The sequence below is a fragment of the Cherax quadricarinatus genome, chromosome 37 (assembly GCF_038502225.1).
Source record: "Cherax quadricarinatus isolate ZL_2023a chromosome 37, ASM3850222v1, whole genome shotgun sequence".
Taxonomy (NCBI): domain Eukaryota; kingdom Metazoa; phylum Arthropoda; class Malacostraca; order Decapoda; family Parastacidae; genus Cherax; species Cherax quadricarinatus.
In genome coordinates, this window is record NC_091328.1 from 12,937,481 (window position 1) to 12,952,973 (window position 15,493).

The following is a 15,493-nucleotide window of genomic DNA, read 5'->3' on the forward strand; positions in this document are numbered from 1 at the left end:
ACAAAAATTCAATGTATTTCAAAGGACCTAAAATCTGGAACATCCTACCTGAAAACTCTAGAACTGCAGACACATTCATCACCTTCAAAACTACAGTTAGAAAACATCTTATCTCCCTGATACGCTGTATAGCCCTTGTGGCTTAGCGCTTCTTTTTGATTATAATAATAATAATCTCCCTGATACACCCCGACAACTAACTACATGATAACCACCTGGTGGTTCACAATTACACTCACTCACCCACTGACTATAAACACAGAAATACTAATCTTAATCTTAAAATAATAAATCCTAACTAGTCATAAGTTTGCCTATGATACTCCAATATAGACACTTTGTATTGTGCCAAAACAAAAACATTCACATTGTTAAACTCACAAATTATGATGTAGTCACTTAGCCTTAATACCATAATATGTAAGGATTTAATGTTAAGAATTAATCTAAGTCTGCCCGAAATGCCTAGCCATGCTAGGTGTCCTAGCCATGCTAGGTGTCCTAGTGGCCCCCTCTGTAATTAGTATTTTATAACATGTAAACCACACAATATCCAAATCCTGTAAACCCCACATTGTAACCCTTATAGAGAATAAACTTGATCTGATTTGATTTGATTTGATTTGAATGGCGCCCCTACTTTTCATTGGGCGTATGTTGCATGGCCTGCCAAATCTTTTGCTTCCGTAGGGAGTGATTTCTGTGTGCAGATTAGGGATCAGTTCCTCTAGGATTTCCCAGGTGTAGATTATGATGTATCTCTCTCGCCTGCGCTCCAATGAGTACAAGTGCTAGAGAACAGTTTGGATTAATTTATTATGTCTCAATTTCTTTTTTTTAATAGGTGAAATCTCGAAAACTGAAATACCGAAATTCGTGTAATAATCTCTGAGTGCTTCACCTGAAATCTTTCAACCCATCAGTACAGATTGGTAACCTGAAAATACAATTCTGAGTGTCTTCACTCTGAATGTGTTAGTGCAGTTCTTTAGGATACTCGTCTCTTCTCTCTGAGATAACGAGAGAAAGTCTCTTCAGTTTCTCTTCTTAGTGTAAGCTTTGAATTGATTCTGTTCTGTGTATTTCGTAATGTGCCATTTTTTTAAGAGACTGGGATATATTTAGATGTAATAACGTGTGAACGCATATTCCGATTCGCTTCAGTTCTTCCACACTTATGTTTAACCACATTAGAAAGTTATGCCGCACTCTGCACTATTCATATTAAGGTACAGAGGACTGGGGTTATGCAACACGAGGATAACGTCCTCGGATCGAGCAGCGACTGAAATGCATTTAGTTGGTACAACGTTTCGCTCCATTAGAGGAAAACATTGCACCAATAAAAATGTAAACTGAGCCAAATGTTACCCAGTAAAGTCTGTTTCTCAAGTTTGAAGTCTGTGGACTGTCTGAGAGTCATTAAATACACACACACACACAATATATATATATATATATATATATATATATATATATATATATATATATATATATATATATATATATATATATATATATATATATATATATGAAATACAAATCTCTGGGTGTATATACCTTGAGGAGAGAAAGGTAAGCTAGCATGGTAATCATATGTACTTTGAATACACAAGTCACGTCGTGATAGAAAGCATATTTACCTGAGCATAATTTTCTATGGCGAATTCAGATGGGACAGCATCGATCATATCCTTCCTCTCCCATGCATGTTGTAGGGTGTGTGTGGGAGGGTGTATTTAGAGGCGTGCGTGGGAGGGCAGTCACACCAGTCAAACGAGTTGCAAAATCCACGTATTGCTAAGTGGTAAACAGTTTCTTTTTTCACTCCTCACATGACAGGTTGAACTGGGACTAATTTACGTTTTTGCTTACGATTTGTTCACCTGATTTTTTCTTTCTCTATCTTTTACTGTCACTTTGTCCTGTTTTTGATACATTTGCTGTTCTGTTAAATACGTAGTGTTGTTGTTCATCAGTGCTGGGGTGGGAGGTTCAACGAGCCAGGGAACACTACGCCCACGTCATAACCTGAAAAACAAACATTTATTTTTAGTAATCATAACGTGAATGTTTAAGATAATGTAACAAAAAAAATCTCAAATGGAAAACATTCTGGATGGTTAGGAAAACGTCTCTTTTAGCGACAATAGTGAAGAGACGCATGTGCAGGGCAAGCTATCTTTTAGAATAACGTTTCGCTCATGATAAAAGTCATAACTCGAAACGTAGTCCCAATAAAGGCAAGTTCTGCAAAATGTGTCTCTGTCACCAATCTGAAGGTGAAGAAGAGTACATGGAGTACAAGGCAGATACCAGAGTACTCGTAAGTCCTCTGGTAACTGAAAGTCCACAACGAGGCTGTCTGCTGAGAAGAACTAGCTAATTCTACCTAGATTAAGGACTATCATATATTATCTATCTGTACGAGTCAAGGGTAGAAAAGCAGAAGGCTCTCTCCATACAATCCACTCGCACCGGCCACTGCCTCAGGGAGTATACCCAGAGAGAGTTCAGGGGGTCAACGCCCCATGCGGCCCAGACCATAACCAGGCCTCAAGTATACCTGGAGGGAGTATAGTGTAGTAAACATGAATGATAAGAGTAACATTATAGCATAAGACCCGTGTGTATAACAGTGTATATACGAGTGAGGAGATCAACACGGGTTTACAGTGTATCACAGGTATACAATACTGATAGCTTGGTAAACACCGAGATCATCAACACGGGTTTACAGTGTATCACAGGTATACAATACTGATAGCTGATGAATAAAACACATGTGCAACACCTGTGTATGTTAATTACGATACATTACGATAACTCTGCCCAAACCCGTCTTAACATCAACTGAAGTTAACTAACAACAAGCTAACACCTCATACTTTGGGCAGCGTTAATCTATAATAAAAATAAAAATAATAATAATAATATAAATATACTACTACTAATAATAATAATAATGCCCTTTATTTCTACAAGTACATGTACAAGGTATACAGTCCTAGCTGACATCAATGACATACTACCATACAGAAAGCCGCTTGTTATGCAGGGCATTTCGGGCAAATTAGGTCAATCTTATCCCAGGATGCGACCAACACCAGTCGATTAACACCCAGGTACCCATTTTATACTGATGCGTGAACATGGAAAGCAGGTGTCTTAAGGAAATACGTCCTAATGTTTCCCAGCCGTACCAGGGATTCGAACTCCGGACCTCGACCGAGCTAGCGCACTAAGATTAATTTTGTAGGTTGTTAGTTTGGGGCCCAAAATATAAACTTTGCTTACCATGTTAATTCAGGAAAGTCTCTCTGTACGCTACATACTTTTTAATAAAGTTTTGCTAGTTTGAGTGACTTTGCTTATTAGGTACGATGTATACAGAGGTGAGTGTCGGTGTATATACAGTGAAGGTGTGTTTTATTCGGTGTATATATACACCGAGAGATGTATAGCTTTCACTGTATACTGTGTATATACCGAGAGGTGATTCTCTTAGCGGATATACCCTGGGAGGTTTATATATCTGTGAACATACACAGATATATACAGATGAACAACTCAGTTAATGTACATCTTTGCGTACAAACACTGAGGTGTACATTTCTCAGTGTATATAGACAGAGAAGTGTATATCTCTCATATATCGCTGTTTAGTGTTCAGTTCTTAGTGGGTGTATATACCGAGAGGTGTGATTCTCTCAGCATATATACCCTGAGTGTGTGTGCATCTCTGCGTATATACACCGAGTAATGTACATTTCTCAGTGTATGTACACGAGAGGTATGTGTATCTCCCCGCGTATATACGCTAAGAGTTTACACGAATCCCAGTTTTAAGGATTAGAATAGTCCTGGTACTTGGTTTACTGTGACCTTCAGTCGTAATAACTTCTCCCCACACTGGACGACCTATGAAGCTGACAACCTCTCAGTAATACTCAATCAGCTGCGTGAAATACACACGCATGCTGGTGGCTTTCTGCACACGCATGCTGGTGGCATTCTGCACAAGTATGCTGGTGGCTTTCTGCACAAGTATGCTGGTGGCTTTCTGCACACGTATGCTGGTGGCTTCCTGCACACGCTTGCTGGTGGCTTCCTGCACACGCATGCTGGTGGCTTCCTGCACACGCATGCTGGTGGCTTGCTGCACACGCATGCTGGTGGCTTAACGATACGTTATTACCTATAAACTACATTTTGTATACTACACAAAGAAATCAAATTTGATTCGGAAAAAAAATCAAATTTGATCTAAGGAAAGGTGGAGGAGCTTCAGTTCCTGGGATCACACACACAACCAGCAACAAGAATTCTTTCCTCTCCCCTCTTTCTCTCTCTCTCTCTCCCTCATAAAGAAAAAATGGGTTAGTGCTGCTTGTTGTAGGAGAGTGGGCACAGTGTGGTGTACACTGTACAGTGTTCTGGTGTGAGGAAGAGTAACACTGTAGTATGGCTCTCCTGTTCTATTTGCTACGCTCGTTTGTCACTGTCCATAGTTCGTCCCTCCCTCCCATCCTACCCACAACACAGGTCACCCATAAACCACCCACATCACAAGTCTCACCCATAATACAGGTCACCCATAACACAAGTCACATCCACAACACAGGTCACCCACAACACAAGTCACACCAACAATACAGGTCATCCACAAGTCACACCAACGATACAGGTCATCCACAAGTCATACCAACAATACAGGTCACCCACAACACAAGCCACATCCACAACACAGGTCACCCGCAACAAGTCACACCGACAAAACAGGTCACCCAAAAGTCACCCACAACACAGGTCACCCACGACACAAGTCACAGTGTGATACTTGAACGGAGGAACCCCCTCCCCCCCCCCTGAAAAAAAGAGAGAATATGGGAGGAATCTGAAAGGGCTTTTAAATTACTTTTCAATCGTTGCTTCGAAACTTCGACCAATAAATCTACTGGAGAGTAGGGGGTAAAAAATCGCCTATTTCAAGTGATCTATTGTATATTTTTTTCCATTTGTCTTTTGACTAGTTTGCAGAGCAATATTTTGACCTATTGTGTATTTTTTTCGCGTTTTTCCCTCCCATAGGCAGTGTTATTATGGTGTTGGATCTCCTTCCATCAGTAGTACTGTTGACCGTTTGTAAATGCAGACTTGTGGGGCTACGGGAGGTAGAGGTGGGCGGAGGGTGGGTGTATAGGAGGGTGGGTGTACAGGAGGGTGGATGTACAAGATGGTGGGTGTACAAGAGGGTGGGTGTACAGGAGGGTAACTACATATGTTAAATGGGGAGATGACTTGCCTAAAGAACTGCTTCAAATACTACTGCTACTGCTACTACTACTACTGCTGCTGCTACTACTACTGCTGCTACTACTACTGCTGCTACTACTACTACTACTGCTGCTACTACTACTACTGCTGCTACTACTACTACTGCTGCTGCTACTACTACTACTGCTGCTACTACTACTGCTGCTACTACTACTGCTGCTGCTACTACTGCTGCTGCTGCTACTACTACTGCTGCTGCTACTACTGCTGCTGCTACTACTGCTACTACTGCTACTGTTGCTACTACTGCTACTACTACTACTACTGCTGCTACTACTACTACTGCTGCTGCTACTACTGCTGCTGCTACTACTACTGCTGCTGCTACTACTGCTGCTACTACTACTACTGCTACTACTGCTGCTGTTACTACTACTACTGCTACTACTACTACTACTGCTGCTGCTGCTACTACTACTACTACTACTACTACTACTACTACTACTGCTGCTGTTACTACTACTACTACTGCTGCTGCCACTGCTGATAATAATAATAATAATAATAATAATAATAATAATAATAATAATGATATAATTATTATGTCTTTGAATTTAACAACAATTGCAAAGTCGTGAGAACTGAGTATGGAAAGAAAACCGGAATCAAAATAAAAACAGAGATGAGACGAACCTGCCAACTTCAGGCAAGACACGGACCTGAGGGTAAGCATAACTCCTAGCATATCACTGGAATCCCACGTCAGTCGAGTAACTAAAATCTCTTCCAGAAACTTGCACATGACGTGTGTGTCAGACCCATAACAGAGTACACTAACGCACTAGAGAGGAGGAAAAGCAAGGGACGCCATGTTCATGACATAGGTGATAGCAAGATAGATAAAGAGGGTACAAAGGAAGTGACCGTTCAGTAGACAGGAAACGGAAACAAGGAGAAACGGATGGTACACTCAAATGGGCGAAACAGACGAGCTTCAGTTATGTCAGGCAATACTTCTTGAGGCTCCCGAAGGTCAGAAAGCTGAATGACCTGGATGAAGCTGTCATAGACTGAGAAACCATACACAGCTTCAAGAAGCACGAATATTGTCGTCAGCAGTAATACTGTTGTGAGCAGTAATATTGTCGTCAGCAGTAATACTGTTGTCAGCAGTAATATTGTTGTCAACGGTAGTACTGTCAGTAGTTATATTGTTGTTACCTGGAGGTTATTCCGGGGATCAACGCCCCCGCGGCCCGGTCCATGACCAGGCCTCCCGGTGGATCAGGGCCTGATCAACCAGGCTGTTACTGCTGGCCTCACGCAGTCCAACGTACGAGCCACAGCCCAGCTGATCCGGCACTGACTTTAGGTCAGCAGTAATATTGTTGTCAGCAGTAATATTGTCAGTAGTAATATTGTCAGTAGTAATATTGTCAGTAGTTATATTGTTGTCAGTAGTAATATTGTTGTCAGCAGTAATATTGCTGTCAGCAGTTATATTGTCAGCAGTTATATTGTCAGTAGTTATACTGTCAGAAGTTATATTGTCAGCAGTTATGTTGTCAGCAGTTATATTGTTGTCAGTAGTTATATTGTCGTCAGGAGTTATATTGTCAGCAGTTATATTGTCAGTAGTAATATTGTCAGCAGTAATATTGTTGTAGCAGTAATATTGTCAGCAGTTATATTGTTGTCAGTAGTAATATTGTTGTCAGTAGTAATATTGTCAGCAGTAATATTGTTGTCAGCAGTAATATTGCTGTCAGTAGTAATATTGTTGTCAGCAGTTATATTGTAAGCAGTTATATTGTTGTCAGCAGTTATATTGTTGTCAGCAGTAATATTGTTGTCAGCAGTAATATTGTTGTCAGCAGTAACATTGTTGTCAGCAGTAATATTGTTGTCAGTAGTAATATTGTTGTCAGCAGTAATATTGTCAGCAGTAACATTGTTGTCAGCAGTAATATTGTTGTCAGTAGTAATATTGTCAGCAGTAATATTGTCAGCAGTAACATTGCTGTCAGTAGTAATATTGTTGTCAGCAGTTATATTGTCAGCAGTTATATTGTCAGTAGTAATATTGTCAGCAGTAATATTGTTGTCAGCAGTTATATTGTTGTCAGCAGTTATATTGTTGTCAGCAGTAATATTGTTGTCAGCAGTAATATTGTTGTCAGCAGTAATATTGCTCTCAGTAATATTGTCAGCAGTTATATTGTTGTCAGCAGTTATGTTGTCAGTAGTAATATTGTCAGCAGTAATATTTTTGTCAGCAGTAACATTGTTGTCAGTAGTAATATTGCTGTCAACAGTAATACTGTTGTCAGTAGTTACACTGTTAGCAGTAATATTGCTGTCAGCAGTAATATTGTTGTCAGCAATAATATTGTCAGCAGTAATATTGTTGTCAGCAGTAATATTGTTGTCAGCCGTAATATTGTTGTCAGCAGTAATATTGTCAGCAGTAATATTGTTGTCAGCAGTAATATTGTCAGCAGTAATATTGTTGTCAGCAGTAATAATGTTGTCAGTAGTAAAATTGTCAGCAGCAATATTGTTGTCAGCAGTAATATTGCTGATAATAGTAGTAATGTTGTCAGCCGTAATATTGTTGTCAGCAGTAATATTGTTGATAGTAGTAGTAATATTGTCAGCCGTAATATTGTTGTCAGCAGTAATATTGTTGTCAGCAGTAATATTGTTGAGAGTAGTAGTAATGTTGTCAGCCGTAATATTGTCAGCAGTAATATTGTTGAGGGTAGTAGTAATGTTGTCAGCCGTAATATTGTTGTCAGCAGTAATATTGTCAGCAGTAATATTGTTGAGGGTAGTAGTAATGTTGTCAGCCGTAATATTGTTGTCAGCAGTAATATTGTTGTCAGCAGTAATATTGTTGTCAGCAGTTATATTGTTGTCAGCAGTTATATTGTTGTCAGCAGTAATATTGTTGTCAGCAGTAATATTGCTCTCAGTAATATTGTCAGCAGTTATATTGTTGTCAGCAGTTATGTTGTCAGTAGTATTGTCAGCAGTAATATTTTTGTCAGCAGTAACATTGTTGTCAGTAGTAATATTGCTGTCAACAGTAATACTGTTGTCAGTAGTTACACTGTTAGCAGAAATATTGCTGTAAGCAGTAATATTGTTGTCAGCAATAATATTGTTGTCAGCAGTAATATTGTTGTCAGCAGTAATATTGTTGTCAGCCGTAATATTGTTGTCAGCAGTAATATTGTCAGCAGTAATATTGTTGTCAGCAGTAATATTGTCAGCAGTAATATTGTTGTCAGCAGTAATAATGTTGTCAGTAGTAAAATTGTCAGCAGCAATATTGTTGTCAGCAGTAATATTGCTGATAATAGTAGTAATGTTGTCAGCCGTAATATTGTTGTCAGCAGTAATATTGTTGATAGTAGTAGTAATATTGTCAGCCGTAATATTGTTGTCAGCAGTAATATTGTTGTCAGCAGTAATATTGTTGAGAGTAGTAGTAATGTTGTCAGCCGTAATATTGTTGTCAGCAGTAATATTGTTGAGGGTAGTAGTAATGTTGTCAGCCGTAATATTGTTGTCAGCAGTAATATTGTCAGCAGTAATATTGTTGAGGGTAGTAGTAATGTTGTCAGCCGTAATATTGTTGTCAGCAGTAATATTGTTGTCAGCAGTAATATTGTTGAGGGTAGTAGTAATGTTGTCAGCCGTAATATTGTTGTCAGCAGTAATATTGTTGAGGGTAGTAGTAATGTAGTCAGCCGTAATATTGTTGTCAGCAGTAATATTGTTGAGGGTAGTAGTAATGTTGTCAGCCGTAATATTGTTGTCAGCAGTAATATTGTCAGCAGTAATATTGTTGAGGGTAGTAGTAATGTTGTCAGCCGTAATATTGTTGTCAGCAGTAATATTGAGGGTAGTTGTAATGTTGTCAACCATTGTTGTCAGCCGTAATATTGTCAGCAGTAATATTGTCAGTAGTAATATTGTTGTCAGTAGTAATATTGTTGTCAGCAGTAATATTGTTGTCAGCAGTAATATTGTTGTCAGCAGTAATGTTGTCAGCAGTAATATTGTCAGCAGTAATACTGCTATCAGCAGTAATATTGTCAGCAGTAATATTGTTGTCAGCAGTAATATTGTTGTCAGCAGTAATAATGTCAGCAGTAATAATGTTGTCAGCAGTAATATTGTTGTCAGCCGTAATATTGTCAGCCGTAATATTGTCAGCCGTAATATTGTTGATAGTAGTAATGTTGTCAGCAGTAATATTGTTGTTAGCCGTAATATTGTTGTCAGCAGTAATATTGTTGTCAGCCGTAATGTTGTCAGCAGTAATATTGTTGTTAGCCGTAATATTGTTGTCAGCAGTAATATTGTTGTCAGCCGTAATATTGTTGTCAGCAGTAATATTGTTGTCAGCCGTAATATTGTTGTCAGCAGTAATATTGTTGAGAGTAATAGTAATGTTGTCAGCAGTAATATTGTTGTCAGCAGTAATATTGTTGTCAGCCGTAATATTGTTGTCAGCAGTAATATTGTTGAGAGTAATAGTAATGTTATCAGCCGTAATATTGTTGTCAGCCGTAATATTGTTGATAGTAGTAATGTTGCCAGCAGTAATATTGTTGTCAGCCGTAATATTGTTGTCAGCAGTAATATTGTTGAGAGTAATAGTAATGTTGTCAGCAGTAATATTGTTGTCAGCCGTAATATTGTTGTCAGCAGTAACATTGTTGAGAGTAATAGTAATGTTGTCAGCAGTAATATTGTTGTCAGCCGTAATATTGTTGATAGTAGTAGTAATGTCAGCAGTAATATTGTCAGCAGTAATGTCAGCCGTAATATTGTTGTCAGCAGTAATATTGTTGTCAGCCGTAATATTGTTGATAGTAGTAGTAATGTTGTCAGCAGTAATATTGTCAGCCGTAATATTGTTGTCAGCCGTAATATTGTCAGCCGTAATATTGTCAGCCGTAATATTGTTGATAGTAGTAATGTTGTCAGCAGTAATATTGTTGTCAGCCGTAATATTGTTGTCAGCAGTAATATTGTTGTCAGCCGTAATATTGTTGTCAGCAGTAATATTGTTGTCAGCCGTAATATTGTTGTCAGCAGTAATATTGTTGAGAGTAATAGTAATGTTGTCAGCAGTAATATTGTTGTCAGCAGTAATATTGTTGTCAGCCGTAATATTGTTGTCAGCAGTAATATTGTTGAGAGTAATAGTAATGTTATCAGCCGTAATATTGTTGTCAGCCGTAATATTGTTGATAGTAGTAATGTTGCCAGCAGTAATATTGTTGTCAGCCGTAATATTGTTGTCAGCAGTAATATTGTTGAGAGTAATAGTAATGTTGTCAGCAGTAATATTGTTGTCAGCCGTAATATTGTTGTCAGCAGTAATATTGTTGAGAGTAATAGTAATGTTGTCAGCAGTAATATTGTTGTCAGCAGTAATATTGTTGTCAGCCGTAATATTGTTGTCAGCAGTAATATTGTTGAGAGTAATAGTAATGTTATCAGCCGTAATATTGTTGTCAGCCGTAATATTGTTGATAGTAGTAATGTTGCCAGCAGTAATATTGTTGTCAGCCGTAATATTGTTGTCAGCAGTAATATTGTTGAGAGTAATAGTAATGTTGTCAGCAGTAATATTGTTGTCAGCCGTAATATTGTTGTCAGCAGTAATATTGTTGAGAGTAATAGTAATGTTGTCAGCAGTAATATTGTTGTCAGCCGTAATATTGTTGATAGTAGTAGTAATGTCAGCAGTAATATTGTCAGCAGTAATGTCAGCCGTAATATTGTTGTCAGCAGTAATATTGTTGTCAGCCGTAATATTGTTGATAGTAGTAGTAATGTTGTCAGCAGTAATATTGTTGTCAGCAGTAATATTGCCAGCCGTAATATTGTCAGCAGTAATATTGTTGATAGTAGAAATGTCAGCAGTAATATTGTTGTCAGCAGTAATATTGTTGTCAGCCGTAATATTGTTGTCAGCAGTAATATTGTTGATAGTAGTAGTAATGTTGTCAGCAGTAATATTGTCAGCAGTATTGTTGTCAGCAGTAATATTGTCAGCAGTAATATTGTTGTCAGCAGTAATATTGCTGTCAGCAGTAATATTGCTGTCAGCAGTAATATTGCTGTCAGCAGTAATATTGCTGTCAGCAGTAATATTGTTGTCAGCCGTAATATTGTTGTCAGCCGTAATATTGTTGTCAGCCGTAATATTGTTGATGGTAGTAGTAATGTTGCCAGCAGTAATATTGTCAGCCGTAATATTGTTGTCAGCCGTAATATTGTTGTCAGCCGTAATATTGTTGACAGTAATAGTAATGTTGCCAGCAGTAATATTGTTGTCAGCCGTAATATTGTTGTCAGCCATAATATTGTTGTCAGCCGTAATATTGTTGACAGTAATAGTAATGTTGCCAGCAGTAATATTGTTGTCAGCCGTAATATTGTTGTCAGCAGTAATATTGTTGAGAGTAATAGTAATGTTGTCAGCAGTAATATTGTTGAGAGTAATAGTAATGTTGTCAGCAGTAATATTGTTGAGAGTAATAGTAATGCTGTCAGCAGTAATATTGTTGTCAGCAGTAATATTGTCAGCAGTAATATTGTTGTCAGCAGTAATATTGCTGTCAGCAGTAATATTGCTGTCAGCAGTAATATTGCTGTCAGCAGTAATATTGCTGTCAGCAGTAATATTGTTGTCAGCAGTAATATTGTTGATAGTAGTAGTAATGTTGTCAGCAGTAATATTGTTGTCAGCGGTAATATTGTTGATAGTAGTAGTAATGTTGTCAGCAGTAATATTGTTGATAGTAGTAGTAATGTTGTCAGCAGTAATATTGTTGTCAGCAGTAATATTGCTGTCAGCAGTAATATTGCTGTCAGCAGTAATATTGCTGTCAGCAGTAATATTGTCAGCAGTAATATTGTTGATAGTAGTAGTAATGTTGTCAGCAGTAATATTGCTGTCAGCAGTAATATTGCTGTCAGCAGTAATATTGCTGTCAGCAGTAATATTGCTGTCAGCAGTAATATTGCTGTCAGCAGTTTAGAAAACCAACAAGTTGATAAATGAGACACTTGTACAACGTTTTGGTATCTTTATTTTGGAAACGTTTCGCCAGCTAGTGACTTCAGTCCTACCACCTTTCTCTCCACTGGAATGAAGTCACTGGCTGGCGAAACGTTTCCAGAACAGACACACCCAAATCTCGCACAAGTGTCTGACTCATCAATACAGGCAATGTTTTCATATCTGGTGACCTCAGCAGTAAGCCTACTGGCCTATGCTAGACAGATTCCTCTCAAACGCAGCTCTTTCCACTCGTATATTTATTCCACTAATATAAAATACTATATTTAAGAGGAGAGCACTAAAACCGTGTTTTATACAGAGCCAGGCATAAAGTGGATATTAATAATGTGTGCAGCATGGGCCAGTAAGCCTATTGAGGTGTTCTAGTCTTTTGCTATATAATGGCTGGGTGTGAGCACAACCTGCCTAGCATGGGTTAGTAGGCCTACTGCAGTGCTACTCTAGACTTATGTTCTTACGTGCCCTTTTCATTATTTTGATTATTTTTTCGTTTTTTTTTTTGGGGGGGGGGAGAAGGGGGGGAGGTGTAGTGTGCGTTCATAAGACGCGGGGTAAAATTTTAGGCTCATTTATTTAGAAACAAAAATACGAACTATGACCATAAGAGGCCTATTGTAGCCAGTTTGTTACGAAAAAATCTTTATTGAAAAAAAGGAGAGAGTTGAAAAATTAGGAAATTATCAGCAGATTCGACTAAAAGTTGGATAATTTACGTATTTTAGCTAAAAAAAATTAAGTATATCAGAAAAATCCCTCCAATTACTCTTCTATAAAAGCAAATAACTTTCAGTCCTCTAATCCTTCTTTCTCTTCGTTTTTTTTCTTTTCCCTCTCTTCTTTATTCTTCCTTCATCTCCTATTGTACTACCTCCTCCACCCTTATAACCTGTTCTTCTTATATTCCTCTATGTTTCTCTCTGTCTGTCTGTCTGTCTGTCTGTCTGTCTGTCTGTCTGTCTCTCTCTCTCTCTCTCTCTCTCTCTCTCTCTCTCTCTCTCTCGTTTATTGATCCTTCATCTCCTCCTTCGTTGCGTCGGTAGCTGAAACAATTTCACATTTCAATGATTCATTTCACATCTTATTCTACCTCCACTTTTATTTACGTCTTGTGTTTCCTCTTCCCATGTTTCATGTTGCCTTATATATGCAGCTGTATATTTCTTGATGTATTTTTTATTTTGATTTACATTTACACTGTTCTGTTGACAGTGATGCTTCAGTAACTTGTTGAGTGTAATATATAATTCAGTTTAATATAACTGTTTAAAGCACCGGTGCATAATTTCCCAGGCACTGGTGCATAATTTCCCAGGCACTGGTGCATAATTTCCCAGGCACTGGTGCATAATTTCCCAGGCACTGGTGTATAATTTCCCAGGCACTGGTGTATAATTTCCCAGGCACTGGTGTATAATTTCCCAGGCACTGGTGTATAATTTCCCAGGCACTGGTGTATAATTTCCCAGGCACTGGTGTATAATTTCCCAGGCACTGGTGTATAATTTCCCAGGCACTGGTGTATAATTTCCCAGGCACTGGTGTATAATTTCCCAGGCACTGGTGTATAATTTCCCAGGCATCGGTGTATAATTTCCCAGGCACTGGTGTATAATTTCCCAGGCACTGGTGTATAATTTCCCAGGCATCGGTGTATAATTTCCAGGCATCGGTGTATAATTTCCCAGGCACCGGTGTATAATTTCCCAGGCACCGGTGTATAATTTCCCAGGCACCGGTGTATAATTTCCCAGGCACCGGTCTATAATTTCCCAGGCACCGGTGTATAATTTCCCAGGCACCGGTGTATAATTTCCCAGGCACCGGTGTATAATTTCCCAGGCACCGGTCTATAATTTCCCAGGCACCGGTGTATAATTTCCCAGGCACCGGTCTATAATTTCCCAGGCACCGGTGTATAATTTCCCAGGCACCGGTCTATAATTTCCAGGCACCGGTCTATAATTTCCCAGGCATCGGTCTATAATTTCCCAGGCACCGGTGTATAATTTCCCAGGCACTGGTGTATAATTTCCAGGCACCGGTCTACAATTCCCAGGCACCGGTGTATAATTTCCAGGCACCTCTCTATAATTCCCAGGCACCAGTGTATAATTTCCCAGACACTAGTCTATTATAATAGAATTTTCCAGAAAAAAAATATTTTTGATTATCAAATCAATAAAGAAAGTACTGAAGTGGATCTAATTCTAGAATTTAATAACAATAATTATATTATAATTCTATAATTATCATTATTAACATATTACTGACGACCTTTGCCCCTCAGAGTGACAAGAGTCAGAGAGAAACGATTAGAGGGGCAAGGGTAAGGGGTAAGGCCAAGGGTTAAGGGTAAGGGGCAAGGCCAAGGGTAAGGGGCAAGGCCAAGGGTCAAGGGCGAGGGTCAAGGGTCATTGGACCAGCTTCAAGCGATTACTTTCAAACTTTTATATGAGATTCTGGTCTGCCATTGCAAAGTTTTCCTCCCAGAAGTATTGAGATATTTTCCTCTTCACTTTTCCCCAAATACAATTTTCCTGAGCCTCTTTTAGCATGATATTTTAATTTAGCTTCTTTTCCTTGTTTCTCGATTATTATTATTATTATAATCAAGGGGGAAGCGCTAAACCCGGAGGATTATACAGCGCCTGGGGGGGGGGGATGTGGAAGGCATTCAGGCTTAATTCGGGGAACTGGAGCACAGATCCAATTCCCTAAATCAAGAGCCCCTCACCAACATCAAGGAACCTTCCTTGAGGGGCTTGTTTCTCGAGACTTTTTTTTCCTTGTTTCTCGAGACTTTTTTTCCTTGTGTCTCGAGGCTCTTTTTTCCTAGTGTCTCAAGATTTTTTTCCTAGTGTCTCAAGACTTTTTTTCCTTGTTTCTCGAAACTTTTTTTTTCCTTGTTTCTCGAGACTTTTTTTCCTTGTGTCTCGAGGCTTTTTTTTCCTAGTGTCTCGAGACTTTTTTTTCCTAGTGTCTCAAGACTTTTTTTTCCTTGTTTCTCGAGACATTTTTCCCCCTAGTGTCTCGAGATTTTTTTTTCTCAATGTGTGAATACTTTTGTTTTTCTTAAATGTCTAAGATTTTTTTCTTAGCGTTGCA

At 38.6% G+C, this 15,493-nt stretch overlaps 1 protein-coding gene across 1 annotated transcript in view; it reads right to left on the reverse strand.

The window, feature by feature from the left end:
- LOC128703071 (uncharacterized) overlaps positions 1–15,493 on the reverse strand; it is a gene marked incomplete at its 3' end in the record, with an annotated part of 179,402 nt that overhangs the window by 45,954 nt on the left and 117,955 nt on the right. Inside the window, 1 exon segment of the mRNA XM_070091726.1 lies at positions 1,644–2,031. Coding sequence (XP_069947827.1) covers positions 1,644–1,691 — 48 coding nt within the window.